At 32.0% G+C, this 21,083-nt stretch overlaps 1 protein-coding gene across 1 annotated transcript; it reads left to right on the top strand.

Moving 5' to 3' along the window:
- Window positions 1–9,042: 9,042 nt before the first annotated feature.
- On the top strand, window positions 9,043–12,349 carry LOC113521843 (odorant receptor 82a-like). The gene is made up of 4 exons (XM_026907498.2): window positions 9,043–9,181; window positions 10,088–10,274; window positions 10,987–11,216; window positions 11,685–12,349. Exons 1-4 carry the CDS (start codon window positions 9,043–9,045, stop codon window positions 12,347–12,349), a joined length of 1,221 nt encoding a protein of 406 aa, XP_026763299.2.
- Window positions 12,350–21,083: the final 8,734 nt, after the last annotated feature.

The raw sequence follows: 21,083 nt of genomic DNA, 5'->3' as shown, positions 1-21,083 counted from the left end.
CAACAAACAAATCAACTTTCACATTTATAATATTAGTAAGGATAACGATAAAATCATAAGCTATTGTGTCGATCTACAGCAAGTTATAATAGAGCCTAAAGGTAAATCATTAAGGTCGTCCTTACAAATCTGATATCCTACAATGTAGAACTTACGACTAAATTGGAGATAGTCCAAACAGAGGGTAAGATAAGAGTTCCAAAAACCAACATTATAAGCCTGTATGAATAAAATATTTGAACATAGAGAAAGCGATAAAGGAGGACGCCAGGAGAAAGCAGCGTTCTTTGATCTTGAAAGAAAAAGACATCAATAATATATAATCCGTACTAATCTTTTGCTACTATGGGTATATTATTATGAAGGTAAAACTGAGTTTGTTACTTTGTTTATTTATTTACTAGTTGTACTCGCGACTTTGTTTATATGAGCAGGTGAAAATAAATCTTGTCCTAAGTATATCGATTCGGTTAAAAAATAATTTTACAGATCAGTTTAGAAGTGACGGAATTATGAGGTAATAAACATAAAAAAATACAACCGAATTGTGAATTTAGTAATAATAGATGGTAAGATAATAAAATTGTTTATTGGAAAACAATATATCCAGCAATATTAATTTATTTTTAACCAAACAATGTGGCGGAAACCATTCGTGTTTTACAAATAATGAAATTATACCGGCCAACGAAATTGCATTAAAGGATTATTTTTTACGCAAAAATGACATTGGAACCATTTGACTCATTGCCAGTTTCCCGTAATCAACAGAAGCGCGAAACGATTCACATTCGACATTCAAAGTAATTAAAAACACAAACCTGGAACATTGTCAAACCTCGTCCATGCATGTACCTCGATATTGTAAAATAAAAAAAAAACACGTTCGCGGCTTTATATTCAAATGAGGTAGAAACATTATACAACGACTACTGTTATTATGTGGCATTTGTCTATAACTTTTAGTCTCTTTAATTTGTAATTAGTAACAATTATAGCTCAAAAAATATATTTAATTCACTTTTTTATTTATCAGTACCTGCTGCCGATTTTAACCACCGAACAATCTGCCACAAACTAAATTTCCATCCCAAACATCTGGATGAGTGGCGGTCCTTCACCGTGCGTTTTCCAAGGCACTCTTCTTCTTCCATGTACAACCATTTTTTGGAATCAAATTCCAACAGCAGTATTTTCGAACCGATACGATATCATAACCTTCAAGAAAAGAGCATATTTGTTTTTAAAAGGCCGGCAGCACACGCACAGCAGGACGTTGGTAGTCACTTACCATCGAGAACACTTACCAGTTACCAGGTGAACCGTTTGTTTCGCGTGTTATAAAAAAATTAACATATTTATACTATACAGTTTTCTAAACAGCATCCGATTCGCCAAACTTCAACAAAAAATTAAAAAATTACTCGAATTTGATGAAGAATAGCACATATACTCTCTTACATATCTGAGTCCTTAAACTCGAGATGGAATTCAATTTTTTTAATGAGTAACTAATAACTCGATTACCAAAAAAGTCAAATTGCGACATCACTAGTAATTTTAACATTTTTCAAACAAAAGTAATAAAACATTATTACGAAATAAAATCCTGAGAAGTTAACAAACCGATGACGATGCAGAGCAACTTTTACGTAAAATTAAGAATATCTTTTTGATTCATATTTTTAACGTAGGTAGCAAAGAACATTTAAAATATTTTTTTATGAAGGAAAGTTGAATTTATTCTCGATTCGTTAAATATTCTTCAAAGTTCAAACAAAAATCATTTCTTAACAGCATTGGACTTGTAATTATCAAAGTCCACTGTTTGACGAAACTAGGTATAAATTTATTTTTAACAAATGATTTATGAGAATAAATCAATCTTATGACATCTTCATCAATTTTGTACCGATTTTATTATTATCTTGGTTCTACATATATGCATTTTGTTTGATTCATGCATTTTGTTCTATATGATTGATATCATTGTCTTTTTTTGTAAATCGTCATCATCATCGTCATGTTAGCTTTTAACTGCCCACTACTGAATATGAGCCACCACGTAGAGGGACTTCGCAAGTAGACTTTAGAGATGTTTTAAGAGGGACGCTGCTGCCTTAGTTGCTTCTTACGAAACCCACGGAAAAGGACGGTGTGGCCTATTCTATGCCGGGACCATACAACAAATTAGTATATATTTGCAAAAAAATATTACTTTTGAAATTGATATAATATATTTTTATTCTAAAAAAAAACAAAGTTTTATCAATTAAGAAATAGTCATCAAAATCAACGAATATGTCGCGTAACGCACTACACACAAAAAGAAATAAACGTAGATTGAATTGAGTGTTTAAATACAAACTTATTAATAGATATACATACTTAAATATTTATTTACTTTATCTTTGACTTAACTTTATTTATTAAATTATTTTATTTAATATTTAATCTCCTCATTAATCCTCAGAAATAGTTACTATTACATCAACCACAACGGTCTCATTTTCTGGTTCTGATCATTACAATTTGAATATTAACTTATTTTTAAGACTGTACTGCAAATACTTCGTTAAATAACATTACGTCCAAGGAAACTTCGTGCCAATGTTTATTTTCTTTCAGTGCAAATGGAAAAAGTTGCTTGATTCAATTAATTTACTAGTCGAACACTCACGTTGTGAAGGATGTTAATTTGTCGCAGCCTATCACGTCGATAAATTTCATTTTATGTTTAGTTCAGCTTCTATACTGGCTACGAAATAGGTAACAAACAATTATCAAAAGGATTTACAAGTAAGAAAACACTTGTTGTACTTCCACAGATTGATACGGGACTTATCGATCCCATATAAAATTACTGTACGAGTATATGGCGTTTTTCTTTGTGAAAGAAAATCAGTAACGAAGAATAATTTAATTTCTAAATTCAGATATATTCAACGTAGTGTATCTACGTAATGGTTCTTTGAATGTAAGTATGTTTTGGTATTGTGAATGAAATGCTATTTTTTTGGGAAGCAAATTCTAGTGCATTCTGCTTAAGTTGAAATAAAAAAGATCCCACGTGTGTCGTCTCTAAATGCCAAATTTCTTATTCAAATCAAGGAATAAACATTCAACTGTCATCATTATTAGTAAAATTAGGTTTATTTGTTCTAGTTTAATCCGATATATACTCATTTATCTACATCTATATGAACCGAAAAACAAATTTATCACAAGCGTTATAATCATTACTAATTTCACGTCGACTTTGTTATTATGTATGTAAAATATCAAAAAATTATTCAAGCTTCCACAAAGTCTGTCCTAAATTGCTGATGGCGTCCAGCCAAAGCGACATTCTATTAGGGATATTCTATAATATAGAAAGTCCGAATTGTGTGGTATCGATATAATTTAATTTTGTTGTCACGAAAGTTTTCTATCGGAATTTAAAACGTTCGAAATTTTATGCTTTTGATGCATTCGCCAAATGAGTCTTCAGACGCTAGTACACAGGTTGTTTGGTTTGATTGCTTATGACGATAAAACCACCTTTTGTTGTTATAAATTCTGTATATATATTCTAGGTATACTTCTATTTTGCGCACGAAAAATGTTTGTTACCTATGTATTTGGGTATACATCATTTAAACGTCACCCACCCATCACCCATCTTCTGTGCCCGTATTAATGTTATGATAATAAACATAATAAAATTATACCTATATTGTTATTATTTTTATTATTTTAGTTTTCGCAACTGGTGAGACTTACCTGCAAAGCACAAAACTCCCATTATGTCTAGCAGCTGATTTGACACTTATTTAACATAAAAATAAATGTATACCGGAAATTATCAATATCTATATAATATTCTCTAAACACTGAATAATATCTAATTCAGTGTTTAGAGAATACCTTTTGCAAAATAATATTAACGTTTACCTATTGTTATTTGATTTAACTCACTTGAATGAACCTTTTAATATATACTTAATATTACACCAGAAGGAAGCTTTATACAAAAGTCGCCTGCGTGTCGCCTCTGTCAAATTCATCTTCAAGCAGTTGTATTTGCATGGCTGTGTTTCGGTTAAAGAAATGGATATGGCAATGCAAACTATAGGGTACAGAGGCATAATATCTTAGTCCTCAGGAATGGCAATACATGAAGAGTATTATGGATGACACAATATACTCTGTTGTCCATGATACCATTAATGTCCATCGTATAACCCGCCATAAACTAAAATTTCATCCCAACCATCAGGACGAGTGGCGGTCCTCCACCGTGCGTTTTTCAAGGCACTTTCTCCCACGCACAACCACTCTTTGGATAATCCATGGGCGGCGGTAGTCACTTACCATCAGGTGAGCCGCATGATCGTTTGCCCCCTGTGTTGTAAAAAAAATGACGACGGTTACATGAGACGAACTGTCAGCTTATTTGCCGTTATAAGTTGCATAAAAAAACTTACGATTCAGAACTAATTCAGTTTTACAAACATTCTGTATTATTTATAACTTAGAGTCTTACAAATAAATAGGTATAGATACTTTGATTTAACACGTACAATATTGGAAAACTTGTAATGACCTCATCTTTTCTCTATTTGTTTAGATATGCTTTCACCTTGTGTTTTTGTATCAACTTTGCCATTGTTTACTTTTGCAGTATTTGTCACCTACCTTTTTTTTTTTTTTTTACAACACAGGGGGCAAACGAGCATGCGGCTCACCTGATGGTAAGTGACTACCGCCGCCCATGATCACCTACAACACCAGCGGCATTGCAGGTGTGCTGCCGGCCTTTTAAAAAGGAATATACTCTTTTCTTGAATGTTATGTTGTCGTATCGGTTCGGAAATACCTACCTACGTGTTCTGATTAATTAATGTTTCATGACAAAAGTAAATAAGGCATTATTATATAGCTACCCTGCAGGCAAGGCGGGCTACACAAAACCGTAGAATGAATACCTAAATTTTATAATTACCTAACTAAACATTAGTGGGGAGAAAGGGATTGTTAGGGATGGAGACTAAGAATCCCATTGCTAGCAATATACCCAACCAGGTCGAGCTCCCCGCGGTTCCCCCTGGAAACTATCATAGTTAATTCCTGATGAATTCATCATGATGAACTAACTGGCCTGTTTTCATTCTCATCGATCACCCTTCACTGGTGCTCCGCCAGCATATCTCGTTAGCGCAGGCGGAGTTACCATTCCATTTTCATCCATCGAAAAAAAAACTAATCATTAGTTATGCTGAGATCATGTAATCTATTATATATATGTAACTAATTAAAAAATAATAATGTACAAAGTTAGTGTGTAGTTGTGTGTGTAGGCACACGTCAAAAAACGGTATTAAATTTTAATATTTTACTGATAATATTCAAAATAATTTAATATCTATATAACTGATAACTTGTTACACGTTTTGGACTATTTTGTAATACAATTTCGTAGCCTTGGTGACATAATAGAAATACCTATAATTAAACGCTACTAACTGTAGTTAGTAGCAATTAATTATAGGTATTTTGTAAAATTGTTTATGAATAATTATTATTTGAATTTTATTTAAATATAGCCATTATTTCAAGTAAACACAAAGCAAGAGTTTTGAGTATTAACATCGCAAAACTAAGTACTTATTGATCTCGAATAAGTCAAAACCTTTAAGCTCTTCAGAGAGGCATTCTCTAGCTTAGTGGTTTTGGCTTCTCCTCGAAGAGTGAAAGCACTATATTGACCAAATTATGTTGATACATTCACATATCTAGGGAGAAAAATAAATGAAAATGGAGATTATGCTCATAAAATCAAAGACTTGACTGATAGCTCGTTCAACATTCTTCAAAGTATCCTAAATAAATAAATAAACTGTTTATGCTTCTGTAGCATGCGTAATGGCTGGTCGCCGTGATCAGTGTAGTATTGAATTATTAAAATATTTTTATGGTTTCTAGAATAAATATTATCTACAGGATTTTCATTGATTTATTTATTATAATAAGGTATGTTGTATCGGTATGTTTCTTATAATCCTACACTAGATCAAAGAAACAATATTTTACTTGATACCTGCTGCTGATTCACAACTATATGGTACAACCCGCCAAAAACTAAAGTTCTATCCCAACCATCTGGATGAGTGGCGATCATCCACCGTGCGTTATTCCGCCTATTGGACCTTACAAAAATCTTAGTTGTATATATAATAAATTGCGTTTGTAGTAAACAGCGTTTAGCAAGGATGATTTACTAAGGAAATATATATTTATTTTATTTAAGTATGTAGTACTATTATAACAACAAGAAGGGTATTTGTATTTCTAACATACTTAAATTTCAGTAATATTATAAATGGGAAAGTTTGTAAAGATGTTAGGAGATACCCAGACTTTTTTTCTCAGAGACCACTTTCAAAATTTAGCTAGTCCTGGGATCCACCCAGCAGTTACATTTTACTATGTATATTCCCAAAACTTGACAAGAAATGTGAAGATTAGATCTAATAGAAATTTGCGTTGCAACTGAGTACCAACCATAAATTAATAAATTTAAAAAAAAGTTACAATTGATTGTTCAATTAATTAATTGATTGACCTATGAGTGGATGTTAAAAAAAATTAAAGCTGGCTAATCAAAAAAGTGACTTTATTCAATTCAAGCACAAAGAACCAATCAATTCTCACTTATTTCATTTAAAAAACTCCCAATTTGTAATAATTCAAATAAAAAGAAAAATAGAATATGTTTTTTGTGTTGTATTTATTCAAATATATAATTATTACACTATTTATTATTGTTATCATATTACATTGTAATACTTACCATAGGGAGACTTTGAAAAAAAAGTCATACGCTTGAGTACCTCTGTCCTATTCGTGTTTCTACCATGAAGCAGTTGTGTTTGCATGGCTGTGTTTCGGTTTGAAGGGTGGGATATGGCAGTGAATTTACAGGGTGCAGAGGAATAACACCTAAGTCCTCAGGTATGGCAACGCATAGGGGTATTATGGACAAAACAGTACACTCTGTTACATCCATAGTACTGCTCATGTCCATAGGCGACGGTTACCACTTTCCATCAGGTGTGCCGTCAGCTTGTTTGCCACTCGGAGTTGCATAAAAAAAATTTCGTGGCTTTCGAATTGTAAACCCCATTTTTTTGTCACGCCAACATAGACCCCTGTCAAGTCTCCGGTGAACCCCTGGGATTCACCTGGACCACTTTGGGAACTAAGGGTTTAAATATTTGTACGTTTTTATTCAAACACGTAATGTATGTATGTGTGTGTATATATATAATAAATATAATATATATAGTATATATATATATATATTATATAGCGAATTGAAATGTTACTGTTGTTATGTTACTTTTTTTATATATTTTCCTTTTGGTTTTTATTTTATTTGTATTTTTTTTTACGCATGTATCTATATCTGTTCTTATTTGTGTGCTGTAAGTAATGTAAATAAATTACATATATATCTATTACTATATCTATCTATCTACCTATTTAAGATACAGGATACTTTATGTACTAATTCACTCAAACAAGACTGGAAAAGTTCTTTATACAGATGTCTACTACGATCATGATATCATTCACCACTGATAAAGCCGATTATTCGAAATTGAGTCGGCTTTTCTTTAATGAACTTGACTGAACAATTTATTATACGACATTTTTAACATAATTTAAAAAAGAAGGTTTTCAAGCCGATTGCATGTTTTTTTTTTTATGTTACAAACATTCATAACTCCTTCTGTTGTAAACTGATTTGAGAAATTCTTGTTTAGTTTAGTTTTTAAATCTTTTTTTGGTGTAAAACAGAATTTAATTATAGCATATACGATCGGTGGAACTAATCGATAGTACTAGCGATTAAGTGCTCAAATATGACGTGTGTAAACAGCCTTACACAATATTTTATTTTGTTTTATAATGTTTATGCATTATATATTAATTCGTTTAAAAAATATTCTATTTAAATAATATCATAGTTCGTAAAATAGTAGTATTGTTTACTAGTTATTCAAATACATAGACCAAGTTGTGGCGAGAACGTAAGACGAGCAAGACATAGAAAAAAAAAAAAAATGATTATTTTTCCATAGTTCTTCTAAGATTGTCTATAAACAATAATGAAAATTGAAAACATATTGGCTAAGTCTAATACAAAAAATTCAGAAGAACTGTATTTAATTACAATAAAGTTACCTATTTACGTATTTATAATTTTTAAGTGTTATCCAAAATGTCCGATGTAAACCATGTAAACAACATTAGCATACGTCAATTTGCTTATATTACGCAAATAAATAAAATAGTAGTAGTATACATAATAAATTCAAATTGTAATTGGACTATTACGATGTATAGTATCATAAAAATATGATTAATAAAAGAAAATTTTATAACAATTACTTTTAAATGTGTTTAATTACTTTTACATATAAGAGGTAAGCCTCGTTTTTCTTACATTTCTCAAAGGTCTCGATTTTCTTACATCTTCTTACTTTTTAAATCAAACCGAATATGATTTTTTATTTCATTTGGAAATTGCATTGAAATTTGGGACTAAAATTAATTAAACAAAAAAGATTACAATTGCAAATTATTAAAATGTTATAATTTATTGCCCTAGATTTTTATTGTTAAATAATCTGATTGATTGATCAATACGAGTACACAGCCAAAACTAATGTAACGTAAGAAAAAGTTATTAAAATTCTAATGCGATTCCGCTTAGACAGTGTTCTGGCTTATATATTAATATATATATATATATATATATATATATATATATATATATATATATATATATGTGTGTGTGTATATATAATTTGTAGTATAGGCATATTATAACAATCATTCGTAAATTGAGCACCAATTATCAATATTTTTTTAACAACCAAATTGTTATAGTTATTAAATATAATTATCGTTGTAGTGTTTTTATAATAAAAGATCTGCGTTACAAACTACTCTGTTACATTACTCCATATGACCAGCTCGCGACACATCAAAATGGTTGTAAACTATATTAAAAATTATATTTACAATTTGATGAAAACTAATGATGATCCTATAGAAGCCAGTAAAAACATGGTTAATTCGATTCAAATATTAGTTGGAATACATAATGTGTTTGGAGATACGAACCGTAGTAAGTACCTAAAGATATTTAAAAAATAAATAGTATAATTTATCTATAATTTTATAAGAAAAGTTGCTTAAACAACCTAACGACATAGTATGCCCTAATAAATTTTTAAGTCTAATAGTGTACGATCCAAAAGTAAAATATTGGCCGCATTATGTATATAGCAAAATTGGAATTTGACTGGAACTCACACGTTTTATGAAACTTGAAATTATAAACAAGCTGACGACTCACCTGATAGAAACTGATGGAGTAGAAAATGAAATGGTAATCCCTGGCTATTGGTATAGCAGTGAATGATATAGGTGAGGATGAAGTCCGATCAATTGACTTATAATAACAAATTCAGCAACAATTAACCACGGTGATTTCAAGGAGCGCCCAATAGGACGTCTACCTGACAAAAAAACAGCCTTATTGCTAGGAATATGTATATCCATTACTAGCAATAGGACTGGTTTTTTTTTTTTTGTATGGGTAATAATGGGATGGTAACTCCATCCGCTTTACCGGTATACACCGGCGAGACACCAGTGAAGGATGATAGATGAGGATGAAGCAGGTCAGTTAGCCCATCGTGACGAATTCAAGAATAATCGTTCACGAGGATTTCCAGGAGGAACCACGTGGAAGTCGACCTAATAGGGCATATTGCTAGCAATGGGGCTGTCAAACTCCATTGCTAACAATCCCTTCCCCCTCTCCTATAGGACTGTTGTTAGACTCCATTACTAACAAAAGATTAGATATCATAAATACCTAAGTATTCAGATAAAAGTAAAATCTGTGACTTAATTATGCAGGTATTGTTAATAAGTAAGAAGGCGAATCACACAAAACTGTACTGCCCAGTAATATCATATACTACAGCAAATCAAGAAGATCTAAATAAAGATACGCTTGTTCCAGAAATGACCCTTCTGTCCTTATTAGCCACATTTGTGTTTGCTGGGACATTTGTTTATGTCGGTACCATTAGCCAGAGTATTTACCTAATAAAAGTGATCCCTGACAAACTCGAGTGCTTCAAAGCCATGAACTGCTTAAGTTCCACTTGTGTTCCACTCTCAAAATACATATTTATGTGGAGTTCCAGGTTTGTTATCAATATTGTTTCGTTTATAAAAATGTACTATATTAAATTATCTACGCGGCTTTTTCTGGATTGAAACAATAGTTACATATATCATTTGTGGGTGAACCCGTAAACTGTCATTTAAGTCAGTATTTTGTAAACCTTCTTTTATACGATCTATTTATAAGTCTTACGTCACAGAGAGGAAACTCTGTAATTTTTGTTTTAAATGAAACTTGTATGTGTTTGTGTGTGTGTGTGTGTATGTATGTGCGTGTAAAATTGTGTAAGCGGCTGTTTCACTTTTACTTATATAGAATAGCTTTTTCCTAAGATTCCGCTTATCTCAAAGTTACTTAAAGTTTAAACAGAAATAAAATGTCATCAAAGTCTGTCTCGTGTAAGTAGTCAAAGAAAAAGATAAGATATTTTCACATGTATAATACATATTAAGTATGGATAAAGAGAAATTGCCTCGCCTACCCGGAACCCGGTATATCCCGTCCCAATGGAGTATTTACAAAAAACCTCCCATATCGGATACTTAATTCACATATTATATTATCTGCAAAATGTCAAAGTCACAGTAGTTTTTGCTAAGCGCTCTTAGATCCTTTGAATAGATATAAAGGATAGGTGAATAAGTTCGGATAAACTTTTTGTCATATTATTCATATTTTAGAAAATTCTTCTTTATGCAATAGCATATAATTTAATAATTTTAACTTTACAGTGATCGACTCAGAAAAATACTAGATATGAGTCGTCAAGGTTTGAACATAATACCAGCTGATACTGCTGCTCACAATAAAATGATAAGAACGCTTCAGCAAGGGCGCTATGTATCCTTCCTAGTAATTATCAACCAAGCAACAACGCATATATTCTACCTAATTCTACCTCTTTTATTTACTATCTTTGGTAACAATAGGTACCTGCCAACAACACCTGGAGAAATATTTGGTAAAGGTCATTCTTTTTTTACTACCTAACGACACATTCGTTTCTAGCTCTATCAATAATTGAATAAGATCCTTTATAAATATAATTCTAATTATATAAATTAAACTTTATTTATCTATCTATAACATTGAATTTATTTTACAATTAGGTAATTATGTTTTGTATGGCAAAAAAACAGCAATACATTACTCATTGATAAACTTCTTTTTTTTTATTAAAGATATTTTAAATTAATAAATTTATTATTCAAGTAAATGGTTCTAAGTATTAACAAAGACGACGTCTAAGATTTTAATTTATATAAATATAAATAAGCCTACGATAAACCTACGTATAACTACAAAGCTCTTAAAGCAAATCATTTCATAAAGTATCACAAAAACCTTTTGAATTTGTATCTAACTTAATTCAAATTAAATCTTACTCATGAAGTATAACTTAATCAAAGTTTTAACAAAATATTTTCAGGCCTCAGCAGCAAATACGAAACACCATTCTACCAAATATCATTTGTTCTAACTTCAATTGCAACATGCTTCTCTGCTATAAATCAAACTGGCTACATTGTACTATTTGTCAACTTACTCTCGCATGAACTTGGTCATTTCTATGCTATCACTGAATCATTGAATCATATATACAGTATTGTAAATGATGAGGAAATATTTGAAAACGACGATATGAAACAAAAAACTATAGAAGCCGAATTGAAGTTGTCTATAAAACACCACCAGTTTATAATGATCTATCACGAGAAGATAAAGGAATTATACAAATCAGTTTTCGGAGCTCACTTCTTGATGATGACATTGGTGTTAGTAACAACATTACAGACAATGAATTCGTGGAACATAAGCAATACAATATTAACAGGTGTGACGGGTGTAATGCCTTTATTCATATACTGTTTTGGAGGTGAACTTCTATTGAGTGCGGAGACAGGTATGTCCACAGCAGCATATTCATGTGGCTGGGAGTTAATGAATCATAAACAAGCCAGAATGGTTTTCCTAATACTGGCACTATCTCAACGTCCACTTTACCTCACAGCAGCTGATATTTTCATTATGAACAGAGAAACCTTTGGAGATGTAGTTCAGATCGTGTACAAAATTTACGCTGTGTTCAATTGATTTCACGCTGTTTAAATTAAATATCTAATTAATCGTATTAACTTTAATTGAATTTTTATTTATGTGTTAATACACAGTGATGAACATAATTTCTATTAGCTTTATTTGCGAGTGACATAAGAAAGACCAAAATATTACATTGTGACGTATATTTTTAAGGATCATTTTGTTTATCACAAAGTCGCAAGAACGTAAGCCTGACAAACACAATTTCATAAGTCGAGGTGAAAATGAGATGGCGGAATGAGAAACGACTTCTAGTAACCGCGCGCTACGTGGAGTCAAAATTGCGGTCACCTTGGGAAAAGATAAACAAATATTAATAAGTGCCTGCTCTAAGTTACTAACTGTGGACACGGAAGTTAAATTACTGAAGTAAATAAGCTGTAAGCCTTTTCCTGGCTGATTATGATAAGAAATTGTTTGAGAGGGTATAAACTAAATTATTTTAATTAAACTAAATTATAATTGCTGTGTGTGTGCGGTCCCCAGATGGAATGGGCTACCCCTTTCTATCCTGTCGGTGTCGTAAGAAGCGACTAAGGGAAATCAATGGTCGAGAAACAAACAGCAGAGTTCCTCTTAAAACATCACTAAAGCCTAACTACGGATGCTAAGCCGATCTACCAAGCATGGTAACTAATGACGAACCTCCCCTTATAAAGAAGGCCTAAGTTCAGCAATGGGCAGTTAATGACGGATATAATAAAATAATTGAAACTAAATAATTTATGAATTTACTTAACAAAACAGCTACTTCAATCGTGACAAAATTAATATAAAACCAAAATGAGATGAACAATTAATAAATGTTTTATTAATCAATTATATTCTCGTAGCGCCGGTCTGTACTGAAAGTTTAATGTGTACAAAATAATAACCTAATATAATAATGAAAAAAATTTTTATTTTTTATTATAATGAATAAATAAAAAAAATATAACCGATTTTAATAAGTCTTGTATTTTATTTCATAAAAAAATTAAAATCTATTATCTATCCGTGCGAAACCAAGATATGTTCATAATAATACCTAATCTATAAGTTTGTCATATTGTTTTATTCTGAGGCCGAACAATATCTAGTCCCGTTTTACTAGAATTAGTTTAGTGAAATTATTTATTTTAGTACCCATAAAATAAGATTTTTTTAGTTTATAATAATTATTATTATGCAATATGTAATGCCCAGTTTATTAGTCATTATTATATACACAGTATAATACACACACACACTGACAATAGTTAAATATAGATACCCGTCAATCAATCCAACCGGACTCTCCGGCAGACTGAAAAAAAGAAATCTATTCTAGGTAACCTAGAATAGATTTCTAATAAAAACTTAACAATAACCTAGATAGTATTTAACTAACGTCTTTGCTTTGTTGTTCTTTCCAATACATTTACATTCATTAATTTTAATTCCCCTAATGGGCACGATGCCTCTTAACGTTTCAGATGAAACTTAATAGGATTACTCAATCCAAGAAAATAAGCAAGAGTTTAGAGCACAAGCTCCGTATAAACATTGATTTAGAAATATCGCACGCCGCTGAGTTCCTGACGTTGTTCAGGATGATCCGGATTAAAGAGGACTAAAGAAGGTCAACTAATTTCGTGAGAACAACAGTTCTATTACTGTTTCGGCGAGTTTTGAAATAAACTACTTAATTTCCATTCAAGTGGCGCTGAATTTATTGTAATTAAGTTACTTAATATATACTGGACTTAGTGATAATTACTAACGCTATGGCAGTTTCATTTCCACAACACAAATGGCGGCAGAAGGAATAAGGATCTCTTATAATACTATTCTGTCCATTAGTCCGTTGGTCATAACGCTTTATCTCAGCCATTACTAATGCTACCAATTTGAAATTTGACTTACGAGTAGTTTTAGATATCGCTAGCGCACACATATTGCAAAAGAAGTAATTGAAAAATAAAACATTTTTATTTTCTTTTTTAATGAATCCTCAAAATTTCAAAATGATTCTACTAATCCAAGTGTGTTCATCGTCATATCAGCCGTTAACTGTCCACTGCTGAACATAGGTCCTCCCTCGTAAGAGGAGTTAAAGTGGGATATGATATGAAATTGTTTCATTTCTATTTTTTTTATTGGATGATAATGGAATGATAACCCCGCCTGCGCTATCGGTATATGTTGGCGCAGCTCCAGTAAGTGGTGATATGTGAGAATAAAATCAGGTCAATTGGCCGCGACGAATTCAACAAGAATTAATCACGATGAGTTTCAGAGGAAAACGCCTAGAAGTCGATCTGACAGAGTATATATAGTGCTTACAATAAAACCGCTAGTCCATATTACTAACAATTCCTTCACCGTTTCTATATAAGTATAAAATCGTTTTTCAATTATTTTTATGTCGCATAGTTTTTTACTTATAATCGAAAATGCGAAGAGAAATACCACTCAACAAGTAGCTCATTCCACAACCTATGCCATCATGGTAGTAACTGAAACCTCACAGTTCATTACTATTTAGGTTTTAGGGTCTAAGGATGATTGCACAATAATGTATGTAAATTATAAAGTGTTAAATAATATTTATCATCAAATTGGTTCAAGTTCAAAATTACCTACTCCATTCCAAATATAGAAATGCTGTGCGTGTTTAATTGAAAATTGCGGTATTCCGAAAACGTCGTTATTATTTCACAAAACACTGCACAATGCGTATGAAATTTATGCTTACTTTGTACCTTCCCGTTGCCACAGATAAAACAATAATATGTATTAAATAGTACTGTTGCTTCTTCATTCAGTCGTTTTAATTCGAGCTCATTCATTCATATCAACCATTAACTGTCCACTGTTGAACAGAGGCCTCCCCTTTTTAGAGAATTTTGCTAGTAGTTGCCACGCTTGACAGACAAATTAGCAACTGCAGTCAGACTTTAGAAATATTTTAAGAGTGACGCTACTGCCCATCCCTCGCCCTCGCTTAGTCGGCTTTTACGACACCCACGGGAAAGGAAGTTGTGGCCTATTCTATGTCGGGACCACACCGTCATTAATATATACCAGACCATGTTAAATATATACCAGACTTTAAATTAGACCATCAGGAAAACAATAATGAACACTGCAACCAATTTGGTGAAATATTTAATGCGTGATACCGGAACAAACATACAGACAGTCAGAAAGATAGACAAAATTTCTAAAAATTATTGTTCTAGCTTCGATTACTCACATTAAAGGCTCTCATAAAAAAATTCTTTAGTATCTCCATATCCACAGACATCGACTTAGATACGCCTTGATAATAAAAAATTAACAAAATAAAAATTAAAAGAAAAAAATGGTTAATTTAAGTCCCTTTGAAACAGCGGCGGCTTTAAGGGGTGGCCAACAGGGCAATCGCCCGGGGCCTCACTCTTGTAGGGGTCTCGCGTAATAACCCAAGCAAATTTTAAACAACCAGTGAGTGGCATTTTGTCTAGTGACTAGTGCTAGCTAGACTAGTAAAAACTTCCCGATTGAGGCATTTTAATACGCGAATGAACGTAATTGCCAACACTAAAATATACAAATAAAAAAAAATCAATTGCAAAGAGAAATGTAAAATAAGACAAATATATATAATATTAAAACTCAAAATTTATTTATTGTATAACTTTAACATTTCTCGTCAAACATGACAAACAACCTAGTTCGCATCACATACTTTTCACAAAGAACAAAGGGCCTCGCCAGACCTATCGCCCGGAGCCTCGCAATGGGTAAGGCCGCCTCTCCTTAGAAAAATACGTATCACGCAGAAGACCTCAGATGCAATGGGTATTACACAAATGATATACTTTTTTGAAAATCACTACATAGTATAAAACAAAATCGCTTTCTGCCGTCAGTACGCTGGGATCTTTTAAACTGCACAACGGATTTTAATGCAGTATGCATCAGTAGTACTGATTCAAGAGAAAGGTTTATATGTATACTTTAATATTGTTTTATGTTAATTTATCGATAACTGATATATGACGATAATTTTTCAATACATCAGAAAGAAACCAAATCGACTGAGAGCTTTCATCGAAAATGCTGAAATAAAACAGTCAGTGGCATTCTATATTATACAGATAGCTTTGTATAGTTAATTTAAAATAAAAAAAAAATATTAAAATTATGTGGAGTTTAGAAAGCTTTTTAGACGGATACAATAGTAATATGACTACTGACACCACATTTTTTTCTACTCCGCATCCGTGCCAAGCCGGGACGGATCACTAGTATATATCCAAACTAACATTACAAAAAGGAAAGAAATTATTTTTTGTTTATAATAGACAAATTCGAATAATACTTAACTAAATTTAATGTCTTTCACCTATAAAAAGCTACATTAGGAACGAATAATTGCTTTTATATCGCAATATATGACATGTTTTCCAACTGTATTGGGTTGACTGAAAGAGATCTCTGTCAGAAATAAATCCACCCTGGCTCACAATATTTATAAATGGATTAACAATGTAATTTACAAGTGCAATAAAGAATAAAAGAATAAATTTTATTATAAAAATAAGATTTTTTCCTATCTACCCATGGGAAGGCAAGGCGAATCGCTTCTGTAATATACTACATAGATAACACTCAGGCGGTACAAGTAGACATAATCAGAAGGGACATACAGGACAGAAGCCGCAAGATAAAACGGGTAGGTCAATTCATATATCATTTTGGATTTTATCACGCAACGAAACTCTAAGCATAGTCTCCGTAGCTCTCCAAGTGATTTAAAACATTCTCCTATGGCAATCTATATAGGTAGAGAAAGTATAGGTACCTATCGGTATGCATTACTGAAATTTAGGCCTCCAAAGCTTTCAATATGACATCACTCTTTCATTTCCGCCGTCAAAGAGGATTAATAACGGGTAATGTGATGAATTAATGTGCCTGATTCGTAAGCTCATAGCTCTATCACAGATAATACTGTATATATATATGTATATGTATATAGGCTCTGTCTACTAGTGGAATGTAATTATATTTTTTAAACCGCCATCGAATACATCGAAAAAGTTGACTAGTAGAGAACGACTAAGTTAATTAATGTATTAAGTCCACCTTTTGTACTACATTTTATTAGTCAATGTATTAGAATATAATAGATGTACAACTGGTATTGTGAAGAGAATAAACTTTATTATTATTATTTTATGCAAACTTTATTACTCAGCTATAGCTGGTATATACGCTACTTTGCGTATACTGCACTTACGGGCCGAGACCAAGTAAGTGCAGTGTGTGAGTTTTTGTGAGTGTGCGTGTGCGCACCCATGCATGCATATGCATGTGCATGCTCGCGCACCTATGGCTATGTGTATGCAACTATTACATGTTATGTCACTGTGGTATTATTAAATGTTTCGTTTTCTATTTGCAGGAATTTTCGAACAATTCTGCATGTATTCAATATTACAGCTTTTTGTAGTGTTGTATATAGTGTTTTACGCAGGTCTATTTCTTTCAGGCTATGGTGTAAATGTTTGGGTATAACACCTGTGGTTGAGAGGACAATGGGTATCACATAAACTTTTTCTTGTTTCCAAAGTCTTGTTATTTCGTCTTTCAGTTCTGTGTATTTACTTATTTTTTCTGCTATTGTCTTCTGGATGTTATGTATATTGGGGACGGCGATGTCTATTAGGTAAGTTATTTTATTCGTTTTATTTTGTAAGATTATGTCTGGTCTATTGTAATGTATGGTCTTATTAGTGAGTATGGCTCGGTCAAAATATAGCTTATGTGTCGCGTTTTCTAACACAGTTTGTGGAGTGTATTTGTAATATGGAGTATGTGTGTTTTGTATTAGATTGTACTTGTGTGCTAGGTTTTGGTGAATAATATTAGCTACTTGATCGTGTCTGTGCTTGTAGTCTGTCTGTACTATTGCCTTGCATGAGCCTGTAATGTGTTGAATTGTTTCTGGAGAGCTATTGCATTTTCTACATGTATCAGAGGTGAGTGTTTTTGTAATATATTTCTGATAGTTTCTGGTCTCAATGACTTGATCCTGTATAGCTATGATAAAACCTTCAGTCTCCGGGTATAAAATTCCTCGACTTAGCCATGCGTTCGATGCTTCTTTATCGACATTGGATTGACATAAGTCGTGTCGGTGTCTCCCATGTAAGGACTTTTCAGACCACGCCGTTAGTTTAGTTTGATTGTTGACGAGCATCTCGTTTGTCTGTGTACTTCCATCTTTCAAATTTAAAGGTGTCAATTTATTGTCATTTTGTACTATGGATTTGTGAAGCGCTGATGATTCCATTTTGCTGAAGAAATATTGTCTTAAACTTGAAATTTGTGTGTTGTGTAAGTTTACGATATCAATCAAACCCCTGCCTCCTTCTTTTCTAGGTAGAGTTAATCTTTGTATGCAAGATCTAGGGTGGTGTTTACGATGTTTTGTCATATTTATGTTGATTGTGCGCTGTAATGATTTTAGGTCTGATTTGGTCCAGTTTATTATGCCGAAAGAATAAGTCAGTATGGGTATAGCATAGGTGTTTATCGCTTTAATCATATTTCTGGAATTAATTAAATTAATTATATTGTATAATAAAAGCCTTTAACTCTCTCAATTTGAAAAATACGGAAGATATTTGGGGTATGTCAGTAAAGGTAATGAAATCTGTAATAAATGAAATTGCTCCTCATCTGGCTATAATATTTAACAAGAGTATTGATCAAGGAGTGTTTCCAGATCTAATGAAAGTTAGTAAAATAATGCCGTTATTTAAGTCTGGTGATAAGGAAAACCTTACTAACTTTAGGCCAATCTCAATTCTACCAGTATTTAGTAAGATTTTCGAAAAATTAATTCTTCTACAAATGTTAGACCATTTCAATTTACGTGACTTACTCCACAAGCAACAATATGGATTTACAAAAGGACGATGCACTGTTGATGCCGGCATTAATTTAATGCAATGCATTTTCAGTGCATGGGAGAATTCACAAGATGTAATTGGTGTATTTTGTGATCTTTCTAAGGCATTCGATTGCGTCGATCATAAAACTTTATTAATGAAGCTTGAACATTATGGAGTTAGAAATAAGTCTTTAGATCTCTTAAAATCTTACTTAAATTCAAGAATTCAAATAGTAGAAGTAAACGGTGTCAATTCTAGTGGATCTTATATTGAAATGGGTGTGCCTCAGGGATCTATTTTGGGTCCTTTTCTTTTTCTTGTATACATGAATGACTTACCGTATCATGTTCAAGATTTGTCTGATATTGTATTATTTGCTGATGACACTTCACTAATGTTTAAAGTGAATAGAAATACACATAACCTTGACCATGTAAATGTTGCTTTGTCTAAGGTTTTGATATGGTTTACGTCAAATAATCTAGTACTTAATTCAAAAAAAACTAAATGTATCAGATTTTCCATATCCAATACTAAGCAAGTGAATACCGCTATTAGATTAGACCACCAGGATTTAGACTTTGTAGATAGAACCACTTTTCTTGGCATAGTAGTTGATTATAAGTTGCAATGGGGCTCCCATATATTTGAATTGGCCAACAGGCTGAGTTCAGCTGCTTATGCTGTTAGAAAAATCCGACAATTAACTGATACAATAACAGCTAAGCTTGTATATTTTAGTTACTTTCACAGTATCATGTCATATGGCATTATATTATGGGGGAGGGCTGCTGACATCGATACAATCTTTGTACTGCAAAAAAGAGCAGTTCGGTCAATATTTAATTTGCCTTCTCGGGAATCTCTTAGAGAATATTTTAAGCAAACAGGTATACTTACTGTTCCCTCGCAATATATATACGAAAACATTATGTATGTACGTAAAAATATAAATCTTTTTAAAAATAACAGTGACATACATAATTTCAATACAAGAAATAAAAACAAATTGAATGTTCCTTGTTATCGCCTTAGAAAAGTCAGTACATCTTTCATGGGGAACTGTATACGTTTTTATAATAAACTTCCAGATGACGTTTTACAATTAAATGAAAGAAAATTTAAGACATATATAAAAAGGACTCTCTGTACAAAAGCATATTATAAATTAAATGACTATTTAAATGACAAAACTGCATGGATTTGAATTTTGTATTAATGTGAATTGTATTGTAAATGTAATTATTGCATTTTTTCTTAAATCAATATTATTTTCTATAGTAATTATTATAATTATAGACTGACGTATCATAAGTATCTGTAACAGATGTATATGAATAAAGATGATTGATTGATTGATTGATAAGTTGGGTTTTTAATACCGCATTCAGTCTGTGTCGGAATTGTTGCTGTAGTTTTAGTTTTATTTCTTTATGGTTTATAAAAAGTGCTTGGTTGTAACCTAAATATTTATATACTTCTTGTTCGCTAAGTGATGTTATTTGTTCTCCTGATTCTAATGTGTAGTTATATGGGTGTTGACTTCCTGCCCTAATGGAATTTATTTTACATTTCTCTAATCCAAAGTCCATTTTTATGTCATTTGTAATTTGTTCTACTATTTTCGTTAATTGGTTCAGTTGGTTTTCGGTTTCGGCATATAATTTTATATCATCCATATACAATAAATGGTTTAATACATTTTTATTCATATTTGAAGACTGATCATCAGTTTCTTTATAGTTTTAATCCTACTGAAGAAGAGTTAAGCATATTTGAGAGAGGATTTAGAGCCAAACAGAACCAGAGTGGGCTGAGGG

The sequence above is a fragment of the Galleria mellonella genome, unplaced genomic scaffold (assembly GCF_026898425.1).
Source record: "Galleria mellonella isolate WM207_F2 unplaced genomic scaffold, CSIRO_AGI_GalMel_v1 utg63, whole genome shotgun sequence".
NCBI classification, from domain to species: Eukaryota; Metazoa; Arthropoda; class Insecta; order Lepidoptera; family Pyralidae; genus Galleria; species Galleria mellonella.
This window is presented reverse-complemented; position numbering and strand designations above follow the sequence as displayed.

Excerpts from the sequence above, each read along its gene's own strand:
- LOC113521843 (XM_026907498.2), top strand. The coding sequence starts at position 9,043 with ATGGTTGTAAACTATATTAAAAATTATATTTACAATTTGATGAAAACT. Across the intron at positions 9,182-10,087 it reads GTTTGGAGATACGAACCGTA|AAATGACCCTTCTGTCCTTA; the intron begins GTAAGTACCTAA and ends CGCTTGTTCCAG. Across the intron at positions 11,217-11,684 it reads AACACCTGGAGAAATATTTG|GCCTCAGCAGCAAATACGAA; the intron begins GTAAAGGTCATT and ends AAATATTTTCAG.